This window comes from Zalophus californianus, chromosome 1 (genome assembly GCF_009762305.2).
Source record: "Zalophus californianus isolate mZalCal1 chromosome 1, mZalCal1.pri.v2, whole genome shotgun sequence".
Lineage (NCBI taxonomy): Eukaryota > Metazoa > Chordata > Mammalia > Carnivora > Otariidae > Zalophus > Zalophus californianus.
In genome coordinates this window covers 142,882,670-142,908,907 of record NC_045595.1, presented here as the reverse complement: position 1 = coordinate 142,908,907, position 26,238 = coordinate 142,882,670, and the positions used below count along the sequence as shown (strand labels likewise).

The 26,238-nt window shown below is 40.6% G+C and overlaps 1 protein-coding gene across 2 annotated transcripts in view; it reads left to right on the top strand.

Moving 5' to 3' along the window:
• Nucleotides 1–26,238, top strand: part of ATP13A5 (ATPase 13A5) — a 115,175-nt gene that overhangs the window by 36,085 nt on the left and 52,852 nt on the right. For both annotated transcript variants that reach the window (XM_027585599.2, XM_027585598.2), the window contains exons 7-14: nucleotides 471–605; nucleotides 7,132–7,204; nucleotides 8,117–8,245; nucleotides 13,783–13,953; nucleotides 16,219–16,376; nucleotides 19,344–19,532; nucleotides 23,418–23,479; nucleotides 25,166–25,316. In XM_027585599.2, coding sequence (XP_027441400.1) covers nucleotides 471–605; nucleotides 7,132–7,204; nucleotides 8,117–8,245; nucleotides 13,783–13,953; nucleotides 16,219–16,376; nucleotides 19,344–19,532; nucleotides 23,418–23,479; nucleotides 25,166–25,316 — 1,068 coding nt within the window. The remainder of the gene's footprint in view (nucleotides 1–470; nucleotides 606–7,131; nucleotides 7,205–8,116; nucleotides 8,246–13,782; nucleotides 13,954–16,218; nucleotides 16,377–19,343; nucleotides 19,533–23,417; nucleotides 23,480–25,165; nucleotides 25,317–26,238) is intronic.

Sequence of the window (26,238 nt, the reverse complement as noted above, 5' to 3'; positions counted from 1 at the left end):
AAATCTGTGCCCCAGTCCCCGGGGCAGGAGGCTTTTGCACTCCTGTGTTATTTCCCCTTCCCAGCTCAAGCGCTTATGGCAACTCCCATCCCCTTCCTTTTATCTTCCAATATCATGTGGAATCACAGCTCCCTACTCCATACCTCGAAACTAGCTGCTATGGATGTTCTGTTTGTAGAGATCTAGATATATCTTCTTACATCTTAGGCTGATTTCGTGGGTGTTTAGAGTGGTCTAGTAGATATCCAGCTCAATTCAGGGGAACAGTTGAAATAGGGTCCCCTACTCCTCCACCATCTTTGCCCTCCCCCCCCAAAATTGAGTTCTAAGTGAGTTCCCAAATATTGGAGATATTGTGTGTTGTAAAAAATGAAAAAAAAAAAAACCCAACATTCTATAAAGAAATGACATCATCCTGATTGCCACTAAGATCCATGCAAATGACTCAAGTGCTGTTTTTTTACCTGCAGGTTTTAAATCCATTCTACTTGTTCCAAGCCTTTACCCTAACTTTGTGGCTGTCTCAAGGTTATGTAGAATACTCTGTGGCCATCATCATCTTGTCTGTTATCTCCATTGTCTTAAGTGTGTATGATTTGCGACAGGTAAGAGCTGAAATCACAGTGGGATTCTATTTAGCTTCTGGTGCCCAAGCAGCAAAACCTACAGGATTTCCACTGAAATCAAGGAGTTGCTTTGTTAATCTTATGTCATAAAGCAAAAAGCAAGGTCTTACTCAATGAGGGATCTCAGGAGGAGGGCTTCAGGACTGGCAGGTAGATGAAAATGTCCTTGCAAAGTCCAATTATCGACTGAAGGCTGAACGGCATACTATGTTTGAAAGGACTCTGAGGTTGTGTCTGAATATGCCCTTTAAGCCCTTGAAAACTTCAGAACGCTAGTGAGAGATTTTCTGACCACTAATAATTTGGGAACATGTGTTGTAGACTAGAGTCAATTCCTATTGGACCGTATTAGGTGTTAGCCCATCTATCCAGATACACAACTTGGGTCAGGATGTATACAAATAATAGAAATTTATTTAAACTATCCTAATCATCAAAGGGATATATATTATAAATATGTACCAGTAGCTCATAGAACCCAAGGACATAAAGTGCAGCAGACTTTAACAGGGGCTGGACCCATGAACTTGGGTTATTCTCCCCAGCCTCCTCTTCTCTGACAGGCATGAAATTCGGTACACATATTTTGAGGCAAATGTTCTCCTTCCCTCCTCTTCTCTAATAATTGAGAGTACCCAGAGCTCTGGCAGCCTGCAACAGTTTGTTCCAGGTAGTTCTCTCCTTCCACTGACACACAGAGTTGGAACAGGGGTCACCTGACCCTGTAGAAGCCAGTCCATCAACAGGAATAATGCCAACACAACTTTTTGCCTGGGATCCAAGCCTAAGGTCTTGAAGCTGTCTGTTATACTCTGTTAGGTATGTGACCTGAGAAATGCTGCCTAGCCAGGATCAGAATGGGTACCTTTGAGCCCTGTGTGTGTACAAACAGAGAAAACACTTGTGCAGAGAGAGAGCAAAAGAATAAGCCAAATACACAGTGAGACACAGAGGTGAGCAATATGGAGTCTAGGGGAGAGGGAGAGGCCAGGGAGAAGGAGAGGGTACAGGGAGAGGGAGAATGAATGACCTGCTCCTCAAAGTATTTCCTGTTCCTGTTTGGAGCCCTTGGGAACCCTGGCTTCACTTCCCACCTTAGGTTCGTACAACATCCCTGCATCTTCACAAATTCTCATCTGCCTAAGCAAACTTAACAAATTTCTGTTACCTGTAATCAATGGGTCCCAAGTAAATGTGGTGTTACCATGTGCTATGTTACACCCCCTAGAATGTTTCCACATATTTCCCCTGACTTAAATACTGTTTTTGTTCTACACATTTCCCATCTACATGTTTATGACAAATTTTAGTCTCCCTTTTAAAATTTATTTATAATGTCCATTTCTTCATTTAGAACTTAGGTGTAACTGTCTTGAGGGAAACGGAAAAGAAATATAGAGATCCCTGTGTGGGAGCTGGGGGAAGGGTTACAGAAAAAATAGGTTTGATTCTTCACTCTAAAGGGCAAGTTTTCAGTGAGAGAATTACTCAAGATTCCTAAGCTCTTGACCTATTAAATCAAAATATCCAGGGTAACAAGAGGAACCTGCACTTTTTCAGTTTCATAACAGGTGATTGCTATGCATGCTAAAAGCTTAAGAGCTGTTGTTCCAGAGGAATCCGCCAAAGGACAAATTCAAGCACCAGGATCCCAAATACATCTGTTTAGTTATTTATTAATTTCATCATCAGCTGGACATATTTTTCACTCTTTCTACTCTATAAGATGCACAGAAATACTAGTTTATATGGAGATTTATTTATATATTTATTAATTTGTTTTATTAGAACAGGAACGTACTTTGTATATTAATCTGGAAAATTTCACTTTACAATACACATAATGGCCATACACCAAGTAAATAAATAATTCTAAACCATCTTTAAAACTAATGGTGTGACATTCCATGGTATATCATAATTTATTCGACCATCCTTTTATTTATGGAAAACAAGGGGTTTCCTCTCCAATTTTTGCCACAAGTATGCTGAATTACACACAACTACAATATAGATGTGTCTTTACATATTAGTGTTCACAATATGTTCACAAATTTTTTTTAGCAAAGCAACCAAAAGCCAGGTTGTTGTATCAAAAAATATGTATATTTTAGATGTTAATAAATACTGAGATAGAGATATTATTTTCTTCAAATAAAATAACAGCAACATATGAGAGTATCCATTTCCCCAAATCCTTGCCAGCATTTGGTGTTATATATTGATGTTTAAAATTTTTCAAGCTAGCATGTTTTTTACAAAGTGTGTCCCATTGACATTTTAATTACATTTTGCTGATTAGTGAGATTAGATGCATTTTTCTCTAATAGATATTTGCGTTTTTCTTTTCTGTTTACTGTCTCTTTATATCCACCATACATGTGGAAGAGTTTCATTTTTTAGTCTACCTTTTTCCTTTTGACCTTGACTTTTCCCAGATATTTAAAAATGTATGTGGTCAAATATGTTTCTCTTTTCCTTTTCTGGGTTTCTGGGTTTCCTGTTTTGCTTATCAAGTTCTCCTCTTGAGTAGGTATGCTCTGTTTTTCCATTTGTAATTTTCTTAATATTTATTTTAAAATCCTTAATGAATCTTGAACATTCAGGTTTTACATCTTAATAATCCCTAAATGCCTTTGCTTAAAATAGTGACTGGCCTGGGAATTTCATTTGATGGCAGGACTGAGAAAGAGTTCTTTAACGAGGAGACACTAATCCCATTAGCAGTTCCTATTTGTTAACAGAAGCTTATCTGACCCACCCTGTAAGGCATCTTGCAACACTATAGGACATGAGCCAGTTTCCTGAAACTGTATCTTTGCAGTTTCAGTCAGAAATCCTCAAGAATCAATATTTCTTTAGCACTTTACAATTTGCAATTGACTCCCACATCTGTAATAGATATGCTTGTGTAGGGCAGGGCAAACTCTAAAATGATACAGTTGTGATTGTTGTAACCTCCCACCACCTGAGAGAGAGGGACAGGAACAATCACGGAGGTGAAGTGCCTTGCTCAGACTTGCCATGTAATGGTGGCTATACAGACCATGGCCCCAGGTTTCCTGACTCCAAGTCAAGTGCTTCATACCATCCCACTGAGCAAAATTTCAAAGCGACCTGTGAGTTTCCTTGCCGCAGTAAATGATTGTTTGATAATTTTATTACAATAAGATTGGGGAAGGGGGTTGCCAGGAACGGAAGAAGCATCTCTGGTCATCTCCAAATCCTGCTGAACAAATACCAGCCTTTGAAAGTTGCAAGAGAGGAAGTGTTGGCAGGAGCGGAATAAGCTGTCTTCCTGCATCTTCTCTAGCCCCAAATCATGCTGCAAAGAGAGAGCAATCTTGCCTAAGCCAAGAAACACCCCGTGGCAGCCCCTACCAAGTTTGGTGCAGGTGTGAATGCAAGTTGAGTTGGCATTCAACTGTCTTTATACTGAGCTGTATCCCATACTCCATTACTGGCTCCTCAGGGGGCTGCTAGAAATAGCACGGACAGTATCTGACCCACAGTGCGTTGCCTTCAGTCATGACTGAGCCGGGCTCAAAAGATACCCGAGTTAATGCCCTCATTACTCATCTCTGGAGGAAATCCAGCCACAGCAAACACAAGGACACACAGCAATAGATGCCGAAAAATAACAATATGCAAATTAGTCTTGGTGGAAACTCATCCTGGTCCCACTAAACAGGGACTGGAGAAACCAGAGGGGGCCTGATGAAAATCAGGCAGTGAGCTTCCAAATCACGGCAAGCATCACAGCCCTTGCTTGCTCCTAAATGGTTGGTTGCCATAGAAACCTGTGTTTGTAGAGTTTCCCGGTACATTAGCTCAAAGAGAATGCTTACATTATCCTTCTCCAGTGTTGTTGGGAGAAGTAAAATAATTCAGTTCTATTAAATAAATATTTGCTGAGGGCCTACTATGTGATAGACTCCCAGGATACCTGGATGAGTACTTGGCTCTTCTTTGAACTGCCTCCTTCACAGGGGAGACCTGACAAGAAAACAGCTGTAATGGAATGTGATCAGTTCACTAATACAGGTGGAAACACAGAGAGCGGAACAATTAATTCTTTCTGGGGATGTTAGTGACTTAGAGAGTGGAGGTGACATTTGAGCAGGGCTTTATGTGAAGGATTCGAAAGAGTTTGCTAGTAGAAAACCCGAGTGAGCATTCCAGGTATTAGCTTGAACAGAGGCGTGGAAGCATGGCAGGTTTCTCAGAACGCTAAGCCTGATGAACAAATCCAGCTTGATGCCAAAATGAGTTTTGAGAGTTACAGTCAATCATTATGAACTCATACTTCACCACTTCCAAATGTGTTGATTATCATCCTCTTAAGCTAGGTTGAAGTTATCATGGCATTGACTAAGAGTTTGCTAAGCAAGAAAGTAACTTAAAGAAATTTATAAGGAAGGTTATTTATCTTCTTAAAAGAAAAAGGCTGTTTTCAAGCACTTTAGGAGAATGTGTTCTCAACAGAAAAGGCTTTAGAGTCAGATGAACTGGGGTTTTACTTTCAATCTTAATACTTAGTAAGTAAATGATTGCAGGCAAGTTACTTTAACATTTTCAAGTCCCTATTTTGTCTTGGTTTTGGTTTTGTTTGGCTTTTATTTTGTTATGTGTACATTGGAGATGATAACATTTTCATCGTCAGATTAGATTGAGGAGTAAAAAAAAAGGAAAATCAAACAATACACTCCAAGTGCTTACAACAGTGTTTGGCACAGAGTAGTTGCTTAATGTTTCAAACTAATAAATAAATAAATAAATAAATAAATAAATAAATAAATAAATAATAAAATAACTTTAAAAATAATAATAATGTGAGCCATTATAAACGCTGGGTATTTCTTTTATGAAGCCTTGGGGGCTTTGAATAAATCTCTGATATGTAAAATAAATCAGTATCAGACCATGTTCAGTTTTGGAAGATAATTAAAAATGATTCAGTTCAATGTCATCTGTTTAGCGAGAGGGAACAACTAACTTATAAGGTGAAATTTCTTATATATGGGTATGTGGCTGATTAGTGGGTAACCTGACCGACAACTCAGGAATCCTGACTGAATCCAGTTTTTTTGTCACAGAACCGTGGCTGACTTTCGCACTATTATGCATCATTAAAATGGATGCTCCATTCCGCAAGCCTCAGGTAGTCAAGTTAGGGCACTGAATATGTACCTAACAAATAGTAATATCACTTCTTCCACTCAATTGGTCCAAATGTTTGAAGTGTAGCTTCTCATAAAAAAACTGAAGTAAACAATAATTTGTCTTGCATAAACAAAAACACGGGATTTATTATTATTTCTCAAGAGGAAAGTTACATCAATGTATGTAATGCTTGTCTTAGTCTGGTGACATTAGCTACCATTGGCTCAAAATCAATAGGACAGATAAAAATAATTTACCCTAACATCTGAAAGGAGAAGTTTTATACTTGAGTTAGGTTAGGCTGTGTTTCAGTATTGTTGACAGTATTTAGATCTCTTCTACTTACGAGTATCCAAGTAACTGACATCCCTACTGAAGGGGCAGTGCCTTTCGGGAATGCCCCAGCCCATGGCGCCCCCTATAGTCGATATGGGGAATTGTGTGGACCCCATGTCCTCTCACCTCTGCCTTCCGGTCTCCGGAGTTTTCCCAGGAGACTCTACCTCCACTTCATCGGGCTGCTTCCATTTCCTCCACTTTGCACACGGTCGTATCTCAATGAATTCTACCCCAAGCGAATCTTTCCAGCTGATGCACTTAGACAATTGTTTTTCCAGCAACAACTTTCTTATTGATAATTAACACTTATTGAGCTCTTACCATGGTAATGAGGACTATCCAAAGCAATAACTAAGATAAGCACTAACTAAATTTTCAAAGCCGTCTGAAACAGATACTGCTGTTATCTCCACTCTCAGATTAGGAAAAGGGAGTTAAACAGGCTGAATAATGCCTAAGTGGAAGCACCAGGCTTCCAAACGGAGCAGTGTGGCTCCAGTCTGCAGACTTCCCCAAGATGAAAATCCACCAGTTCATAAAGGAGGGGATGGTTGTTCCACATAAAATCAAAACACAACCCAAATATTCTCAGGCTCTTGCAGTGGAAAGATCAAATTCAGCTTCGCTGTTTTTATAGACAGGGAAACAGGTACCGAGAGGGAAAGTAACCTGTTCATGGTCTTGTTGTTCTTCCCTTGCTTCCTCGTGCTCCCTCAAGAAGTGCAGCCTCGGGGCCTTGGTGTTGGTCCTTGGGCATGGTGGCTGTGCATTATGTTTCCTGGCATTGAAATAGTATTAAGCTAATTAGCATATTTGTTGCTACAGCTTGGGGGTTGGCTAGGATAGGGGTCAGGGCAGGGAAGCAGAAGCATCAAAAGTAGAACTTGAGTCTGCCTACAGTCGCTTTGGCTGTGATGGCAGGCTCTGTATTTACTGTATTGAGATCATGTGGTTTTCGAGTTATGGACTCCTGGATATTTAAACATTGACTTTCAATTGGCAGCAATCAGTTAAGCTGCACAAGCTTGTGGAGGATCACAACAAAGTCCAGGTTACAGTCATCGTAAAGGGCACAGGTAAGTGTATGTTCTGCCAGCTTCAGGGTGGAATCAGTCTCATTTGTTACTGATTATTAGTCGAGGAGAAAAGTCTTCTCTGCTTAAATCCAGGACTGGGGCTAAATTGAGGCAAATAAGGCTTCTAAGATGCAAAACTTAATGAGGAGATCATGCAAAAGTTCGCTTGCATTTGCAGGACCCAGAAGGTGAACATCTCACTGAATTTTGTACCCTGGGTAATTTGCATGCCTCATCCTGATTGAACCATTTCCACCCAGTGTCTGTGTTGCTTCCAGTTCCCTCTGCTTTCCATACTTCACTCATTTGAATGTTACTGGGTAAGCCTTCTTAAGGCTTTTTGATGTCCCCTACTAACCATCCCAAACAGACCCAGAATCATAACATTTTCAATCTGTTATCCAGAATACAGTCATGCATAATTCTTGCAAATGGCTGGCTGGACATTTGGCATTTTACTCTGGACTTAGCCTGGAGTAGGGTGGCCATGGCTCTTTGCAAGGAGTGAGGAACTGCACCCCCTGGCAGCAGACACTGTCTGAATGGTTTACACTAGGCCCCAGACCAAAGACAGGGTATGCCACAGGGGGGCAGGAGCCCAGCCCCAGCAAGTAAGCAGCAGTAGAGGGGAACCTCTCAGATGACCGATACCCTTGAGTATCTCCTGTGGGCAGAGCACTGTCCTAAGTACTAAGATCGAGATGGGATCTTGTTGCTCTCCTAATCTTTTACTATGGCCCTGGAATCAAATCCCTAATCCTGGTTTCTGTGATTTTGCAAATGAGCAGAAAGGAGCTGGAGCAGGTGAATGTGTAGGGCAGTCCTTGGTTGGTTAAGAGTTCTCAGCCACTTGCATCTTTCAGTAAAAACAGGAAAAGATCAGCCAGTCATGGAAACTTTGCTGTTGTATAGGTTTGCAGGAGCTGGAATCCTGTCTCTTGGTTCCTGGAGATACTCTTATTCTTCCAGGAAAACTTTCATTGCCATGTGATGCTATTCTGATTGATGGAAGCTGTGTGGTGAATGAAGGCATGCTCACAGGTAGGCTGTTGTCACGGAGCTTCTTTCCTATCCAACACCTAAGACAAGAGTTGGCAAAGCAGATCAACACATCCTTACCTGCTTTATACCAGCCTGATATTAAGATATGGAGAGATAGGTGAGGGAGACACGGCCAGGCTATTCACGCAGATGGAGAATTCATATATGCAATTAGGAAACATTTAATATTTTAAGAATCTAATGACAATAAATACAAAATTTATAAATAGAAGAAAAGTCTAATACATGTGATTGGTTCATGTCCTAATGGGTGTAGTAAATTGGGTGCTTTGGTTCAGAGGAAGGTGAATGCATAAGACTGCTTGATGCACAGTATCTTCATAAACATAAACACCTATCCAAACACAACACAAATGGAAACCACCAGCTTTCACAATTGGCAAGGTGCAGAGATTTTATCCAACCCTGCTCTCTGTAGATGGAAAACTGAGCCCCAGATTTCCTGGGAAGGAAATTGAATTGAACCTTCAAGGAAAGGCCATATAACAGTTCTGTTCTTTAGAATTGTGTTTCCAGTTGATCTTACTGAGCAGAAAGCCAGTTTTCTTATAATGGTTTGAACTGTTATTCTTGTTCTTGTTTGTACTTTGTAAAGTTCATTTGAATTTGTATAATTAGCAAGGCACTAGGTATAAAATATTCTTTAGTCAAAAGACCTCAAAATACACAGGATATCATAATAAGAGAAGAAGAAACTATACGATACACAAAAATAGAGAATATTTGTCTTTTGTGCTTACAAATTGTTGTATTTTTCTGTTTCCAAGTTGCTAAAGACAGGAAAATACACACGCGCATGCGCTCGCGCGCACACACACACACACACACACACACACACACAACTTTCTAATGTCACCTAAATGTAAAGAGAATCATTATAGATTCCTAAATTGTTCAACACAAGCAGATGTCACATTAAAAATGGGTCTGCTTAATTTAAAATTGAGACAGGAAAATGTAGCAAACATAAATATGCTTGGTATAATTACAAAATACCCCTTTAGTGTGTTGAAATCTAACTGTCTTATAATGATAACGATGAGGATTTGCATACTGATCATATCCTTCATCCGGAATGTTACCATGGTACCTGATGCACAAACCTCAAGCCCCCCAAAAAACTGTCCTCCTCACTCCAACGCAGCGACCTCTCACATTTATAGCAGCTTGCCAGTGAAGAATGGCTTCACTCATTGGCAAGAGAGCATGGCTGTGAGGAGAAAGGGGAGGACTGATCACATTTACTCCCCTGGGTCTACTGACTTGGGTGCAAGGTTCTTGCCTTGCTTCTAGGAAAACTCAGAGAGTTCCAGAGAAGTAGAGAGGGCAAACAGTGCTGCTTTTCCACAATGTGCAAACTTGACCTAAAATGACCTTAAGAAGTAAGTGGCTTTTCTTAGGTCTGTTTCTGGAAAAATAAGGTCACCAGCAATAATATCTATGAAACCTAAGTACTAATAAATGTCAACTTTAGAGACAGACACATAAAACAGAAATACGTATATTTCTTTCTTATTGTTTTCTTCAGAAAGATCTAATTACCACCATGCTTTAAATACATTATTACACAACCTACATAGATCTACCCGCTCACATACACTATTTGTAAAAATGATCCTCATTGAACAATCAGATTATGCTTTGATTCCTGAAACTGCCTATGTCTTTCTAGAACATTTGTCCATGAATGTGACTCAGGTTTTTTTTCCCCATGTGCAAACCAGTCCTTTTCATATATAGAAGTCTTTATTTATGTCTTTATTTAGAAGAAAAATGGCAAATACTCTTAGCATCTCTAGAGCAATTTACATTTTATAAATAACTTTTATATCTCACTTTGTCATAGCATAAAACAAATGAAGAGCTGTTATAATACCCAACCTCCAGATGAAGAAACCCAGGTGAAAAGAGACCAGACTGGTCGGCTAGCAAGTATCAGGGTCAGAGGTGGCTTTTGCTTCCAGAAAGGAGGGACCACGGGAGTGAGGAGGAGGAGGATTCTAAGAGGGGTAAAGCTCTCATTCCTTGTGCCTCATCATCTTTTTCTCTCAATGGGGCACTCCCCCCACAGCACATGCCCATTGTAGGATCTTCCTCCTCATCGTTTCCTTAGCCTCATCCTATTGCCATAAGTTCAACTATGCAAGAAATTTAATTTTGTAACTACACTTAGTTTTTATTTTTGCTCCAAATATTGCCATCCTTGAGAGTGAGCAGTGGCGTAAGTCAGACAGTCGTTCCCATCAGTTGGTGGGTCCCCTGACCCAAGTCTGGCTACTAGAGGTTGTGCAAGGCACTGGGAGGTGGGTTTGGTCTAGGGTAGCTCTCTTGTCTGTGGCCCCCACTCCTCCTCTGGGCTTGGCAAATGTCTCAGGCCTGTCTCCCTGCAAAAGGAGGCTGACTGGTGCCTCTTGCTCTGTTTTCACAAACTTCTACAATGTTTCCTTACTCATACAGGAATTTCCTGAAGTGGTGATTTCACATCTACATACATCCTGTCAGACAAGCTTGTGATGAATTGCTAGGTCTGATCTTAATCTCTCTTCCTTTTTCCTTTCCTCCTATCTCTCACTTCTCCTTTTCTTTCATTTATTCATTCATCTGTCCATTTATTCAATAAAGGTTCAGAAATGCCTACTCTGTGCCAGGTACTCTGTTGTGTGCTGGAGTCACAAGACAAGTGAGAAGTGGCCACTACCCTCAAACAGCTTACAGTCGAATGGCCCCCGAAATACAAACAAACAAGAACAGGGCATTTCATGTGGAGATACCGGCTCACTGGGGATTAAGGACAGAATCCCACTTCACAGCAGCCAGGACTTCCAGGTCCCGGAAGCCAGCGGAAGTTGATGATGAGTGTTCTTCCTTCTAAAACACTCCTCAGCCTACTTAGACCTCTAAACATTTGTAGGCAAATCACTCTTTCTTGGGATTCCGACAAAGGCCAAGAACGAGATTCCTTATTAATATGTGAATAGCGTAAAAGAGACTTGAAAGTCATTTCTGTGTAAAATAATATCTGATTTGAATGTTATCTTTGGAACATTATCTCCAAATGACTTCTATCTCTGGTTGATTGAATGCCTGCCCGCCAGTAATACTGCGGGTTGTGTGTTCATAAGCTATCCACTAATATTGTGGATTAATACGCTGTGATTCAAAAGCAGAACAACATTAGAAATTATCTCTAAGTATCTGCTTTGAAAAAGGCTGATTTCAAAAACAATGGGGATATAGCGATTGGAGATTTGTCGAAAAGGTTCTATCCCTTTTCCAAAGCCACTTAGAACACAATTGGTAAATCCAAACAAAGGATAAATATCATAATTGTTTTAAAGACAATGAGAAGGGGCAATGCTTAGCTAAAGGAATTTCCTGAGAATATTCAAGATCACTAATAAAAATTGCATAGCTTCTTGCACCTTAGGATGTTAAAAATGCACCCTGTAGAAAACTAGTTTTGAAAAACCAATCATAGAAAAACCTGGGTAATTGTTTTTATTCAATTCACCCAGGCACTGAGCAAAAATATGTCTTTTGAACCTATTACATACCAGCAAGGAAAATGAGCAGTATAAAAAGTCATACATGTCAAAGTACTTGCCCTCAGTTATTACCTAGAAGGAGAGATAGAACCTGAATTTGTGTAACTATAATCAATATAATACTATTTCCAAATTAGAAATATGACATGTTATTTTGCTAATTGAACATTTAGCAAAAGACTGATGGAATTTTAAATTCATTCTAGTGCTTTTTAAATCTGGGAGCCAGGAAGGGTTATTAGCATTTTTATTTTGTCTCTGAAATGTATCCTTTTGAACTCTGAGCTAATTTTCTTTGTGTCTTAAGTAACCTGTCTTCCTGCCGTCAGGAAAAGTAGAGGAATAGTACCGGCAAAGAATGGCAGTCAATAATAGGATATGCAAGTGGCCTAGTTTAGCTGGAGTGTGTAGGAAGAAGAGCCAGTGATGCTCAGTTTTTGGTGGCTTTGAAAATCTAGCAAGAGAGTTTGCACTCAGGACCCTTCCAAGCCCCATCCTCTGTATCTCTTCATCTGGCTATTTATCTGTATCCTTTATCATATCCTTTAACAAATTAGTAAATGTAAGTATTCCACTGAGTTCTGTGAGCCACTCTAACAACTTAATTGAACCCTAGAAGGGGTTTGTGGGAACCTCAGATTTATTAGTCAGAAGCACAGGTGACAATGTGGATACGGAGACTTGGGGAGGCTAGTGGGATATCCAGGTTGGCATGAACAGCCCACCACGGGGAAATATAGAACAAGAACACAGGAGAGACGGAAGATCAATACAGATGTTATTGAGCCAAGAAAGCAGTTCCACTTATTAAGAAGTGTTAATTAATGAGAATAGAGCTGAGATCATCCAGAAAGAAAAAAGAGATATCCTGTTATATTGGTTTCTAGTTTTCACTACACCCTCCAAAAAGATCATGAAAAATACTTTTTAGATTTTATGAGGGCATAATTTCTCGTTCATCTCTGTACTTCGAGGATTCTTTACCTCTACCTTCACACTCAATGTCCCAAACACCCTCAACCATCTTTAGTGCCCAGGGCAGAGCATTCTCTTGCCTTCATTTCTTCTAAGAACACTTTCCTCTTCTCCTTGATCTAGTTGGCCTCATTTCCTTTTGAGTTGTCGTTTGTTAATTGCCTTTCCTGGTCCCCTGTTTGGGCTAGATCTTCAGATCACCTGGTACTACTACCAAAATACTTATTGTATTTTCGTTAATTATTTACTACTCTTTAGTGGCTTGGCCCCTGGGCCTCTGACGGCAGGATTTCTGTCTGTCTTCTTCATTATTATATTCTCAGCACCTAGAGCAGTGCCTGGCACAGAATAAGCACTTAAAAATATCTGTTGAATGAATGGATGAATGCACAGATAAACAAGTAAATGAAAGGGAAATAATAATTGCTTTACACATAATTTATAGCTCCTTCATTGCCTAGCATAGATCTGGGCTTAAAGAATACTTGGGGAGACATTTAAGTGACAACTCTCTTTGCTAAAATGGCCTGCTTTTTTATTTTTTATTTTTTTTAAAGATTTTATTTATTTGAGAGGGAGAGAATGAGAGATAGAGAGCACGAGAGGGAAGAGGGTCAGAGGGAGAAGCAGACTCCCTGCTGAGCAAGGAGACTGATGTGGGACTCGATCCCGGGACTCCAGGATCATGACCTGAGCCGAAGGCAGTCGCTTAACCAACTGAGCCACCCAGGCACCCTGGCCTGCTTTTTTAAATTCTAACAGCAAACCATGCAGACCAGGTATGGAAAATATAGGTGCACCTTAAATAAATATCTGAAATGTAACCAAATATACCACTACTTGCATCACCAGCATCCCTGAGAAGTCGTCTGACTCAGGAGATGAGCAGTAAGACCTGAATAGCTGTGGTTTGTATACTTTCTTGAAACTGGAAAATACCAGCTCTAAATGACTACCTGAGGTTACATGGAATCAACAAAAGACAATCTTCTTTAGGAGAAAGTATACCTGTCACGAAGACACCATTGCCCCATGGGGACAACACCGTTGCTTGGAAATCCCACAGCTTGGAAGATTATCGGAAACATGTCCTTTTCTGTGGGACGGAAGTTATCCAGGTTAAGCCGTCTGGGCAGGGGCCAGTGAGAGCAGTTGTCTTGCAAACAGGTTGGTAGATTCCACTTTTGTAAATTTAGTCCATGATTAGAGGTGGGGGAGTTGGATTGGGAAAATTTTGTTTAGGAATATGAAGTTTGCTATATTCTGGTAATAACAGCCATACTCCTTTCCAGTAGGACCCTTATTATTCTAAATTGACACCATTTCCAACTGAATGGTTCATTGTTAAAATTCTCATCTATGATGAAGCATATACAGAGATGAAGTACACTTTCTCAAAGGCAAGACTATGTTCTTATAGGTTTGGTTGGTTTTGGTTTTTTTTTTTATGCCCACATGCTTCTTTTCTTTTCCCTCTACACCCACTCTAAGTAATTACCAAGAAAACAGTTCCAACCATTGTTGCTTGAGGACTTTCCCTTTCAAAGTGCTGTTTGCTGGGCTATTATTTCAAGATCCCTGCTGGGTTTCTCCACTTGGGTTTAAACTTCAAAGTCAAGGCACTTCAAAGTCAAGGCACTTCGAAGTCAAGGCATCTAAAGGACTCAACCTCCTCTTTCTGTTGACAGCATTACCATCTAGCCAGTCTCTCCACATCACCTTTAACTCCTCACTTTCTCCCTTACCAAGTAGGGCACCACATCCTGTTGATTCTACAAATACCTCCCAAGTCCTGTCTCCCTCTCCTTCAACCCCACAGTTGGTGTTTTGTCTAGGCCCTTCATCATCTCCTGTCTAACTATTACAACAGAAATATTCTTTTGACTGTTCCCTTTCAGCTTTTGCCTGAAATACTTTGTCTTGTCTTTTGTTCTGTTTATTCCTAGATCTCTCACCAAGTCATATTTCTAAAACATATTTTGAAGCAGTTTATGCACACTGTGCTCAAAAACTTTTCAAAACTATTAATATTACGCCCAATCTTTCACATGACATGATGCAGCCAACACCTTCCATGACCTGGTCCTAGCTTGTCATATTCACTTGTGTTTCTGCCAGCACACATATGCACAAATTCAAAACATACCAAGGTATGTTAGTTAGTTAGTTAGTCTATGATTCAATTGTTTAGTTAGTCATAGACTAACGTTAGTTAGTCTATGATTCAATTGTTCTACCTGACTTTTTTTTAATTAAAAATATCAAGTTTTGTTTCAAAGTAGTCAGTGGGCATGAGAATATCTCAGCCAGCTGGTAAGCAGGAGCTAATGGATGGTAATCATGGAAACCACCTGATCTGAGCTTATAAAATGCTGAGGCAACAGGTTAGAGAAAGCTCTCCTCCTTTTCTCCAAAGGCTGCAAAACCATGTTTGAAGAGACAAGATATTCACCAAGCAGTGGGATTAAGGCATATTTCATACTTAACAATAGTGACTTATATCTAGTAGTCAGGTTTTTTTTTGCCAAAAACTTAGATATTAATGAGTATCTACAAAGTGCTATGCCCTCAGGGCTAAAGGAAAAAATAATTGTGAGATACTCCTTGACCTTAAAGAAGCTGTGGTCTTGTGCAGGAGAGCAGAGATAGATGTCATGTGATTAAATGTTATAGGGACTCCAAAGAAGGGGAGAAATTATTTTTTATATGAAGTGTGAGAGTAGAATTCTGGAAACATTTCTTTGATGAGGTGGCATTTTTGAGCCAGACCTGATAGGATGGGAAGGATTTAGCCAATCCTATCAGAGAGCTGAAAAGACATGCTAATCTGTTTCTGCAAAAGACAAAAGAAAGAGTGCACTGGGGTCTTCTGAGAGCAGAGCTAGTTAAAAGTCTAGCAAGATAAGAGTCCACCAGATTGATGGGACTTGGAATGCCATGCTTAGAAATTTGAACTTTATTATAAAAAATGGAGGCTCTGGAAGGTTTTTGAGCATACAAATGACATGATGAAAGGCACATATATTTAAGAAATTCCTTGCTTTGTGCTTTCCTTTTCTCTTTTCTTTTATTTTCAACACATATTTGAGCTTTAAAGTCTTCTCTCAGCAGCTCATCTTCTCTGGTGACTGCATCTGTTGGTTCCTTAGTCTTCTTTTCCCCAGTCTCATGCATGAATGAGGAGCTGCACTGTGTGAGCCACTGAAGCACTGACTCTCAGAGCAAGAGAAATTGAGCAGGGCTAAATGAACACCATTTATGGTTCCTGGCAACATGTAAGAATAATAAATATAAATATACTGTTAACAATGGTGTTTTCGTTCCATATTCAAATGACACTATTACCCAATCCTTAATTTGATGCAAACCATTTTGGGTTTGGGGAAAACTGTATTAAAGAACCTTACTCCACCTGCAATTATCTTCATGTAGGTTACAATACCGCCAAAGGGGACTTGGTAAGATCCATCCTCTACCCTCGGCCTCTGAACTTGAAACTGTACAACGATGCCTTCAAGTTTATAGTGTTCCTGGCCTGCCTTGGAGTTGTGGGTTTCTTCTATGCTCTTGGTGTATATATGTACCATGGAGTAAGTATTGGGGGTAAAGTTTTTTAATAGCATAGCTTTCTCAAGGAACTTGACCTAACTTAAAAGGGTTAGATAAGGATGCCTTTTAACCCCATCATTCTGTGAGTCAGTGCTGTCCAATGGAGCTTTCTTAGATGATGAAACTATTCTATACCTACACTGTTCAATTTAGTAGCCCTTAACCACATGTGCTTATTGAATGCTTGAACTGTGGCTAGTGTGACTGAGGAAATGAACTTTCGATTTTACTTCATTTTAATTATTTTTAATTAACATAATTTATTTTAACTAATTGATTATTTGATTGATTTCAATTTAAGTACCCATATGTGGTTAGTGAAAATTGTATTGGATGACACAGCTACGAAAAGTTGCAAAGTTCACAGTCCTTTCACCACTTGGATGGAATGAGAGGTTATTGTGTGTGTGGCATTTGTAATACCCAAGCCCAAATAGCTTCAGAGGAAATACATGTTTCTCAAGTCTGATAGGATGGAGAGGACTTAGTCAATCAGATCAGAGAGCAGAAAGGGCATACTAATTAGAGTGAGCAAAGGACAAAGCAAGAAATGCAGATGGGTCTTCTGGAACCAGTGAGCAACTGAGACATTAAGCCTAGCAAGGTAGAAATAGGTTACATTGAAGGGAATCTTAAATTCCATGCCTAGGAATTTGGATTATTTGAGAATGTTGAAATATTTGAGTGTGTACATTGCCCAAGGCATACCCAACAGACCATTTAGGCAATGTATTGCTCTGTGTTCTGTTAGGTTCTGAAATGGAATTAAATGTCCATTTTTACAGGGGTGACTGGGTGGCTTAGTCAGTTAAGCATCCGACTCTTGATTTCAGCTCAGGTCATGATCTCAGGGTTGTAAGATCAAGCCCTGTGTCAGGCTCCACACTCAGCGCTTGAGATTCTTTCTCTCCCTCTGCCCCTCCTCCTTTCCTTCTCCCCTCTTTCTCTTAAAAAAAAAAATATATATATATATATATAAATTATAAATGTCCACTTTTACAGAAATGTATGCTGCATGGATCCACACTTCCTTTTAAGCTTCATGGTGTCTGGTTTCATTTGAATGTCCCTCTTAATAGTTATGTTGGCTGGACAGAGAAGGGTTGTCACAAATGACCTCTGAAGTCCTTTCTGGTCCTGAGCATCTGATTCTGTGGGAAACCATGCAGTCTCTTCTGTAAGACATATTAGGATGTTAGCAATGTGGCTCATAGGGAAGAAGAAAAAACTGTGAATAAAAGGGTCCAAACATAGATATGAAACTGGGTATGGGTGACCTAATTACAATGCCCAAATTGGTAGCTTTAGTGCATTCTATGTGTGTGTTATTGGGGAGAGAGGTATATATTACTGGACAGTCACAAGAATTTCCAGGCGATGTTCATGCTCACACTTGTACTCTGGGTAGTCATTACAGTCCCCAGGGAGCTTTTCTAGGTCAGGCAAAGGAAGCCATGGTATATTGGCACCAGTAGAATGGACCCTGGAAAGAGCTCTGCAGACTGTTAAAACTAGTAGGGCTGGAACTTGAGGCAATGTGCCAGTTTTATATGGGGAAGAGTAGTGTTGAACAGGAAAACAAGCAAAAAGCTCTCTTGTGTGGACTAAGAAGCCCCTGCAGTGATTGGGAATGAAACTTTCCTGAGTGGGACTCAACATCCAATATACACCAAGTAGCAACACTAATCACAAACCCCGTCTTCTTGTGGGTCATAACCTATGGCCCTGTTGGCTGTCTCTATCTGTACTGGCTTAGGACTTGACAGGACTGAGTCCTCACGGTCAACACTCTGTGGCTGTAGTTGGAAAAAAGCAAGGAATGATGGATTTTGTAATAAACTGAGATTGGATCAATGACGTATCTAGCAGGCATTGTTCCTAAACTTGAATCTGTGTTTCCAGTAGTCAGATGAGCACTTTATGGCTAAAATTATGGTTGATTTCATAAAAATCTAGGGTAAAGCATAGTATCTAGAGCATTTGAAAAGTAAAACAAGCCATCCTGTGATTTGATCTTGCCTCCACTCTTTATCAGTCATGTGAATTTCTGCAGACCTGACTAGGATCTTGACTCCATGTGAACTGGCTTGATAGTATAACACAATGGTCACATACTTGTTCCCTGCAGTGGGACAGACTAGGGTTCAGATCCTCACCATTTAACTAGCAGGTGGCTTGAGGAAGTTATTTAATTTTTTAAGCCTCGGTTTCTTTATCTGTTAAATAGAAAAAATAACAGTATTTACAACATAAGGTTTTTATGGGGAGTCACTAAATAATGTATGTAGCCTAACACAAGGCCCACCCTAGAACATGAGCAGTGAGAGCAAGCTATTTTTACTATTGACTTTCCTATAACAGATAATACATGTTGAGATCTTAGCAGAATCTTGGTCATCATTTTTATCAGGTCACCATTCATTTCATATGTGTGCTGGGTACCTCCTCTGTGTCAGAAACTGTGCTAGGCTCTGTATCTAGAGATGAATAAGATGAACTTGAAAATGACTTCGAAGATGTATAAGCCACAGCTGCTGCACCCAAAGGAGTTTGGAAGCTACTGAGGGAGATTTAAAACCCAACCGTCAAGCCAGTGTGTGAAATGTTACAACTCCAAGATGGTCTCCATGCCTGGGGAGTCCAGAGGGTGTGTTATGGTGAGCAGAGGAGGGATGGCACTCTGGGTGGAGGGAATGCTAAGTGAAGAGAAACAGAGTCAGGAAAGGGCAGAGTGGACATCCAGTAGGGTTCAGAGTCTCCTTTGTTCTCAGTGGGAGACAACTTGTCCATTCCTTAGACACACCCAAGAGAACTCTCAACCCCACCAAGAGCCAGCTCACTTTGAATACTCTTGAGTTTCTAGAGCTCCTGTGCTATTACAGGAGATGGTGCCAGAAAGGGTACCAGACTGCTCTGCTGGGCTGACCTGTATGTCCCTCCCTCTTCAGGTTTCTTCAAGAGATACTACAGCCATGGCCCTGCTCCTCTTCACCGTAACTGTACCTCCAGTGCTGCCAGCTGCCCTGACCACAGGCATCGTGTATGCACAAAAGAGGCTGAAGAAAAAGAAAATCTTCTGTATCTCCCCACAGAGAATCAATACGTGTGGGCAAATAAACCTCGTGTGCTTTGACAAAGTATGATTTAAACTTTCCAGGTTGGAGGTTAATGATTTCAAGATACAGCAGAGCTGGAAAAGGCCTCCAAGAATGCCTGGCTCACTGCACTCATTTTGCAGATGGGAACACTGAGCCCAGAGAAGGTCACACAGTGAGCTAGCGTGAGACCATGTTCTAGAGCCCACTCTACTGAGTCCTAAGGAAGTGGTTTAGCTATCACATCATGAATTCCTTTCCTATGAAATTTAATATTTTGTGCCTGTATTGGGTTTTAAAACAATCTCTTATTATAATAATTTTTATGACTGACTGGCTTTTTCAGGCAAAAAGAATGTGAGGAACACTTCTGTTCCCTGAAGTGCTTTGTCTGGTGCTTAATTGAACACATTCCCTTCTTCTCCTCTGCTTCTTTTAAGGAAAGGAAGGGAGGGGACCATGGCTGTGTTTATGCACTCAGTCCCTCCTTTCTCCTTTGATCCCCAGGTTAGCAAAACTCCGGACTAGCGAATGTGTCCCTGCTTAGGGTCCTGGAAGTGGCAGGGGAGAAGTATGTCCAAATGCAGAGGATTGCTAGTCTGGGACAGGTCCTGAGACCCCTTCCTGTGCCTCTCCTATGGGAGACCTGCAGGGACCTCAGCCTCAGTGACCTGCTGTTCAGATCCTGCCCTCTGCTTGGGCAGGCCAATTTAACTGCTGTAACACAGTGGGATCCTCCATGTCTTCACTTCATTCACATTTGAATAGTTGATAAAGGCTTTGCCACCTTTAAACTTATCTACATTGGCCAAGAGCTCCATTAATGAGATGTTCCTTGCTCTGCAGAAGCTCATGACTTAGCTGAGGAAGCAGGTAAAACAGAAGTGTAGACAATGATAATGCAGTGAAATGCATGCTGAAAGAGGTATGAACAAAGCATTGAGGTGAAGTTACCTGCCTTGGGTGGGAGGTCACTTTTGAGCTATGGCTTTGGTTGTTAGACGAAATGGACCCTGGGCTCAGAGGCAAGCAAATCGGAAGCACAGGGATGTCAGGGCCTGTGGCACATGGGGGACAGAGGACAGTGGGGTGTGGCTAGATTGGGGGCCGTGTGGTAGGGGATATAGCTGGAGAGAGGAGCGAGCCCAATTGTTCAGGGCCTGACATGCCAACCTAAAGAGTGGAGCCTTGTCGTGAAGGAGAATGGGAGCCCTACCATTTTTTAAGAAGATGGGTAACATTTTTATAGGTGTATTTTATTCATTTAATCTGGGGTAATTGATGAGAAGGGACAGAGGGGAGATAGGACTAGATAACAGGAGGTTATCTGGGAACGTTCTTTCTCTTCAACCTGTAGGCCACTGGACCTTGAGGCTGCTCATTTCACCTCTGACCTGAGAATGTCCCTTCCCTGTTTACTCAGTTGTAAAAATTGGAAGCATTGTAAGCACGTCACTGTAAAACATTATGCTGACTTAAAATCTTCTAATGACAGAAATGTCATTTGATAGAAATTGTCTTAGGCAAGGAGAGCAAGAATGGAGAGTAGAGGACCAGCTGGAGAGACACCATGAGTAGACTTGATGAGTCTTGGCCCCCAGCTGAAAGTAGAACAACTCTAAGATTATTTCTATTCTATTGTTGTCGAGTTTCCTTTGGCAAAGAAAGCCCTTAATCCCACTTGTCAGGAACCACTAGGGTTAATTTAACAGTAACTCCCTTTTAGTTTTAGGATCAGAGAACAGCCCCTGGGAAGTTTTCTGGGGAGGGATTCCCAATACTCACCCAGAAGCCTCATTAGTGCCTGTAATATAAGAGGGAGTTTTATAAAACATGTTCATTACATATTCATCTGTTTCTAAAACTAATTCTTCTAGAGGGTGTTCATTTTACATCTCATAAAAAGTTTTTTTCCTCTGCATCCTCACGTGCTAGAACAACTGAGGGACTGCTCCGCAGCATGGTTGGCCAAACCCCAGTGGCATGACAGCATGTTATAATGCAAAGAACTCTGGATTGGGAATCAGTAAAATGAGAAGTCAAATCCTGGATCTGGCACTAAGTTTCTGTGTGCCCTTTTAGGAGAAGTTTGAACTCTAATGATCTCTAAGTGTCTTTCTAGCTTTCACATTGTAAAACTCTACCAATATGCTGTTGGAATAAAGCACCCCACAATTAATTGAAGCCCCATCTACTGTTATTTCCATTTAGAAGACATTCACCACCGGGCTTCTGAGTACATCTGTTCTCATGTATTTCTAGTTTACGTTGCTTTGTTATAAAACAAATTCTCTCTTTTCTATCCAGTTCAACCCAAGCCTGGGCTAGTATTTATGCTAAGAAGTTTGCTTTCTCTGTCTTACTCCCTTTACAACTGCAACTATAATTTAGTTTTCTTTCTGTTCATGGCTAGTTTTATTGTATAAGGATCATTTTCACATAGAGAAATAACACAGTCCCATTTCTGTTTTGCTACAGTATCAATTCTGTTTTCATGTTCAAAATATTGATGTTTAAAAAATATAATCTGGTCATCAGGAAAACATTTCAGTTTGAATTAAGCTGCTAATGTTTTTTGAAATGGAACAACTCAAGAGGATTTGAAATCTAAACACACAGGTTGGGACCCTTATAAAATGCAGAAGGGAAATGAAGCGAATAGATTTTTGCTGTTGTTCTTCAAGGAATAACTCACACAAAGCGTGTTAGCTTTCTGTGAAGTCCAAATGAATTAACGAAACCAAGATTCCTTCATTCTTTAATTGGAAGTCCAGTGTGGGTTTTGTCTTTCTGTATATTTTGCAAAATTTATTTAACATTTGTCTAGGCAGGCTGGATTCTGGTTCTTTCTCTTCAACATGAAGGCCACTGGACCTTGAGGCTGCTCATTTCACCTCTAACCTGAGCATGTCCCTTCCCTGTTTATTCAGTTGTAAAAATTGGAAGTATTGTAAGCACTTCATTGTAAAGCATTATGCTGACTTAATGTCTTCTAATGACAGAAATGTCATTTGAAAGACGACTAGAAAATTCACTGTCTAATACAAAAATGACTTTTAAAAGAATGATGACAGAGACCTGGGTGTCAGTAGCAAAAAGGGATACACCCCAGCCCTTAGTAGTGCTTTGCTCAGCCTTGACAGTGCTGAAGCAGTGGGGCCTCGTGCTTACTCCGGGAGTTGGCTTCTTGCATAAAGACACTGGGGTCTGTAATTAATAGTGGACTCTGAAGCAATGAGCAAATTCAAAGTGCTGTGATAGTATTTAGTTTCATGTTGCTTTCTCTGTTACATTATGTGACAAATACTCCCTCATAATACAGCAAATCAAATCTCCCGACCATTTCCCTCTTGATCTAACAATAAAACCCATTCATGGGCATTAATGAATATTTATTATTAGCACTTCATTTCTCTCTAAACTCTCAAAGCCCTTTATCAACATTTCATTATCAATCTGGACAGTCACCACATCACCCATAAAATTGCTATGAACCAGATGGCAGACAATGAACTAAATAGTCTTGAAAAGAAAGAAAAAACTCTGAGCTCTGCTTTAGAAAGATAGCAGGTGCCAACTGAAAGTCAAACTCGCACTTGTTCTTATTGGATTTCCATTCACTGAATGCCTCTTGTTTAACAACAGCAAGTACAACAATAAACACACAAAAACAGAATACTCACATTTTATTGTAATGACTAGTATCTAGAGTCATTTAATTATCAACATAGGCTTTTGGGGAATCATTTGTCACTTGTTGAATCTTTCCTTCAGGTACCCTTCTCTGATTTAAAATTTGATGTCTACAAACAAGGGCTTTGGACAACTAGATCTACTTTAATTTCTTGGGAGCTTGGGTTTTGTTTAAGTCATGATATAATTAAAAGCTCTAAATCTTATGTTAACACCAATTCTACTTTCTTCCAGACTGGCACTCTTACAGAAGATGGGCTGGACCTCTGGGGGACCATCCCAACTGCTGACAAAAGGTAGGCACTTTAGCAAAGATGGAATGTGGGATTGGTGTGGCTATCTTCGTGCTACTCAGATCCATTCTCCCAGCGGTGAGGGATGAATGTCACATAAAATATATATAATAATTTACTAGAACTACTTCCCGGTTATTCTAATTTGTTAAATTAAATGAGTTCTAAGTACAAAATCAGACAGGGAACGTAGACCTTCAAACTCCACATGAAAAATAGAATGAGTTGGATGAGTAAGGAATTGAATGAATAAAACAGAGGAATAAAGGGTGAAATCAGAACTGTGCTTAATTAAAAACTGCAAAGACTTGCTGGTGGCTAGCGGGCTGGTGGTAGTGGTGGTTGGGGGTGGGTAGTCCAGAAAAGAAGAGCTCTGTCCCCTCCCTCACGGAGCTCACATCTCATGGGACAAAAAGGCACAAATGCACCCACCTTCTATACACTATACAGGCTGTGGAAAGGGCTACTGTTAAGGCACACATAACAGAATAGAGAAGAAGAAATGATAATGATTGCTTGATATAATACACAGTCCTGGATTTTAGAATAACATAGTAGATAAATGGTAGAAATTAGTTTTGAAAATGAATAGAATGAGGAAAACTATCTGACAGAGATACCACTTGAAATAGAATCTTGAAGCATATATGGCTAAAATTTTTATAGACATGGGCTAAAAGCTGGCCACGGGAGGGGGGAGAGCAATCACAGAGACGTTACCCCAGAATGGAGTTAGAGAGGGGAGGGCCCTAGCTCCCTTCTCTGTGGGGCTGAGATCTGCCTTCTCAGTCCAAGTGCAAATCCCCCAGCTCTTAAGCTCTGGATACTCCACCTTGGCTCCAAACATGGCTGAGGCTCTGTCATTGAAGAAGTCATGCAAGAACTCCCCAGGGCAGTGATGGGGCCAGGCATAGCTCTGGCAAAAGATAACAGCAGACAGGCAGTGCGACATTGCAGAAGATACTTGGGTTCATCCCTACTCATGTGGTTCAGCTCCTGGTTGCTCAGATGGCTGGGCCAGGCTTTTGTCCAGACAGGCACCGCTTTGCCCTTTATTGGCCAGACTAGTGAAAGGGGAATGGGATGTTTGCAGCTTTCACCCTTCCTTTCCTTCCCTTTCCCCAAGTAAGATTTTGGAGTATAGAGAAAACTGGATACAATTATTGTTTGGCTGTAAAATGGGAGGAGGGGAATGTAAATCCAGCCAGTCTACTGTCATAGAGGAAAGTGAGCTTCAGATGCTGGACATCCATGACAGGAGTTTCAGGAAATAAGACAAAGGGCAAAGGGCTGAGTTATGAGAAACATTTCAGAGTCGAGATGAGCTTTTACTTGAAGGAAAAAGAAACCAGCAGGCAGTCTTCCTTCCCATCCCTGCTACTTCACTGGCCCAGAGACCTCTTGCCTGGGGTGTGACTTTCTAGAGCCTACTCTGCAGAGCTTGCAAGTGTCAGTCTGAGCCTTCCACTACTACTCCCACCATAGGTCCTGGCTGCAATAATCTGACAGAAGTCTCTGTGATTATATCCAAGTGCTCAGACTTTATCATATAGGGCATGGGGAGCTGTGGAAGAATTTGATCATAAGAGTTGAGTATTATTAAAACTCTATATTGGTAAGATTTAAGGGGCAGAATGTGTAAAATGATTTTCTTGAAGACCTTCACTTATTAATCGTCTTCTCTATCAGTTTTCAGGAAGTCCATAGCTTTGCCTCAGGCAAGGCTTTGCCGTGGAGCCCACTGTGTGCTGCCATGGCCAGCTGCCACTCTCTGATCCTTCTCAATGGGATCATCCAGGGAGACCCACTGGACCTCAAAATGTTTGAGGGCACTGCCTGGGTAAGGTGATAGTTTCTTGGTATGACTAAATGAGAAAAACTTGAAGAGATCCTTACTGGGAGTGGCAAAGCTTTTCTAACTTTGGTTGAAACCCAGAGAAGATTTATAACAATATGTGAATGAAGGTCTGACTCTACCTGAATTTCCCAACCTCTGCTCCAAAGAACTCTGTTAATGATTGCAACATGAAAGTGTTCCATGATCAAATAATTTTGGGAACTGCTATTTTAAGAAAGTAAAGTTGATTTCTTAACTACAGGATTTCTTTAATAAATTGTAGTACACTGTGAATATTCAAGAGTGACTATGATATGCAGCATTTACCAAACCTACTTGACCACAAAACCTTGACAGGCCAAAACATGGTACAATTAATCTTCGTAACACACTCAGAGAAACAATAGCCTAAAGCAGTGCTGTTCAGTATATTAGCCACTAGCCACATGTGGCTATCGACTACTTGAAATGTGGCTATGCAACTGAGAAACTGAATTTTTAATTTTACTCAATTTAATTAATTTAAATGTAAATAGCCACAAATGGCTGGTAGCTACTGTGTTAGTATAGGTCTAGACACCAAAGTGAAGGTCCCCCAGTTCAACCAGCTTAGTTTTCTGATCTGAGTATGAATGACAGTTAAGGGGTATAAAACCATCCTGGTGGCTGTCGTGACATGGTGGGCAGACCTCTCAACTCCACCACTTTCTAGCTACATGACCCCAAATCCAGAACCAAGACTCTGAGTCTGTTACCTCATGTGTGCATTTATAATAATGATGCCTCATTCACAGGCTTGTGGTAAGCATTGAGCCTATGAGACTACAGGGGCTGTTTGCACTGTAAAGTGCCCAACAAGTGGAGGCCACTCATTCATTCACTATTTAATTAATTACATTATTCTGTTCTCAAAAAAAATGTTTTA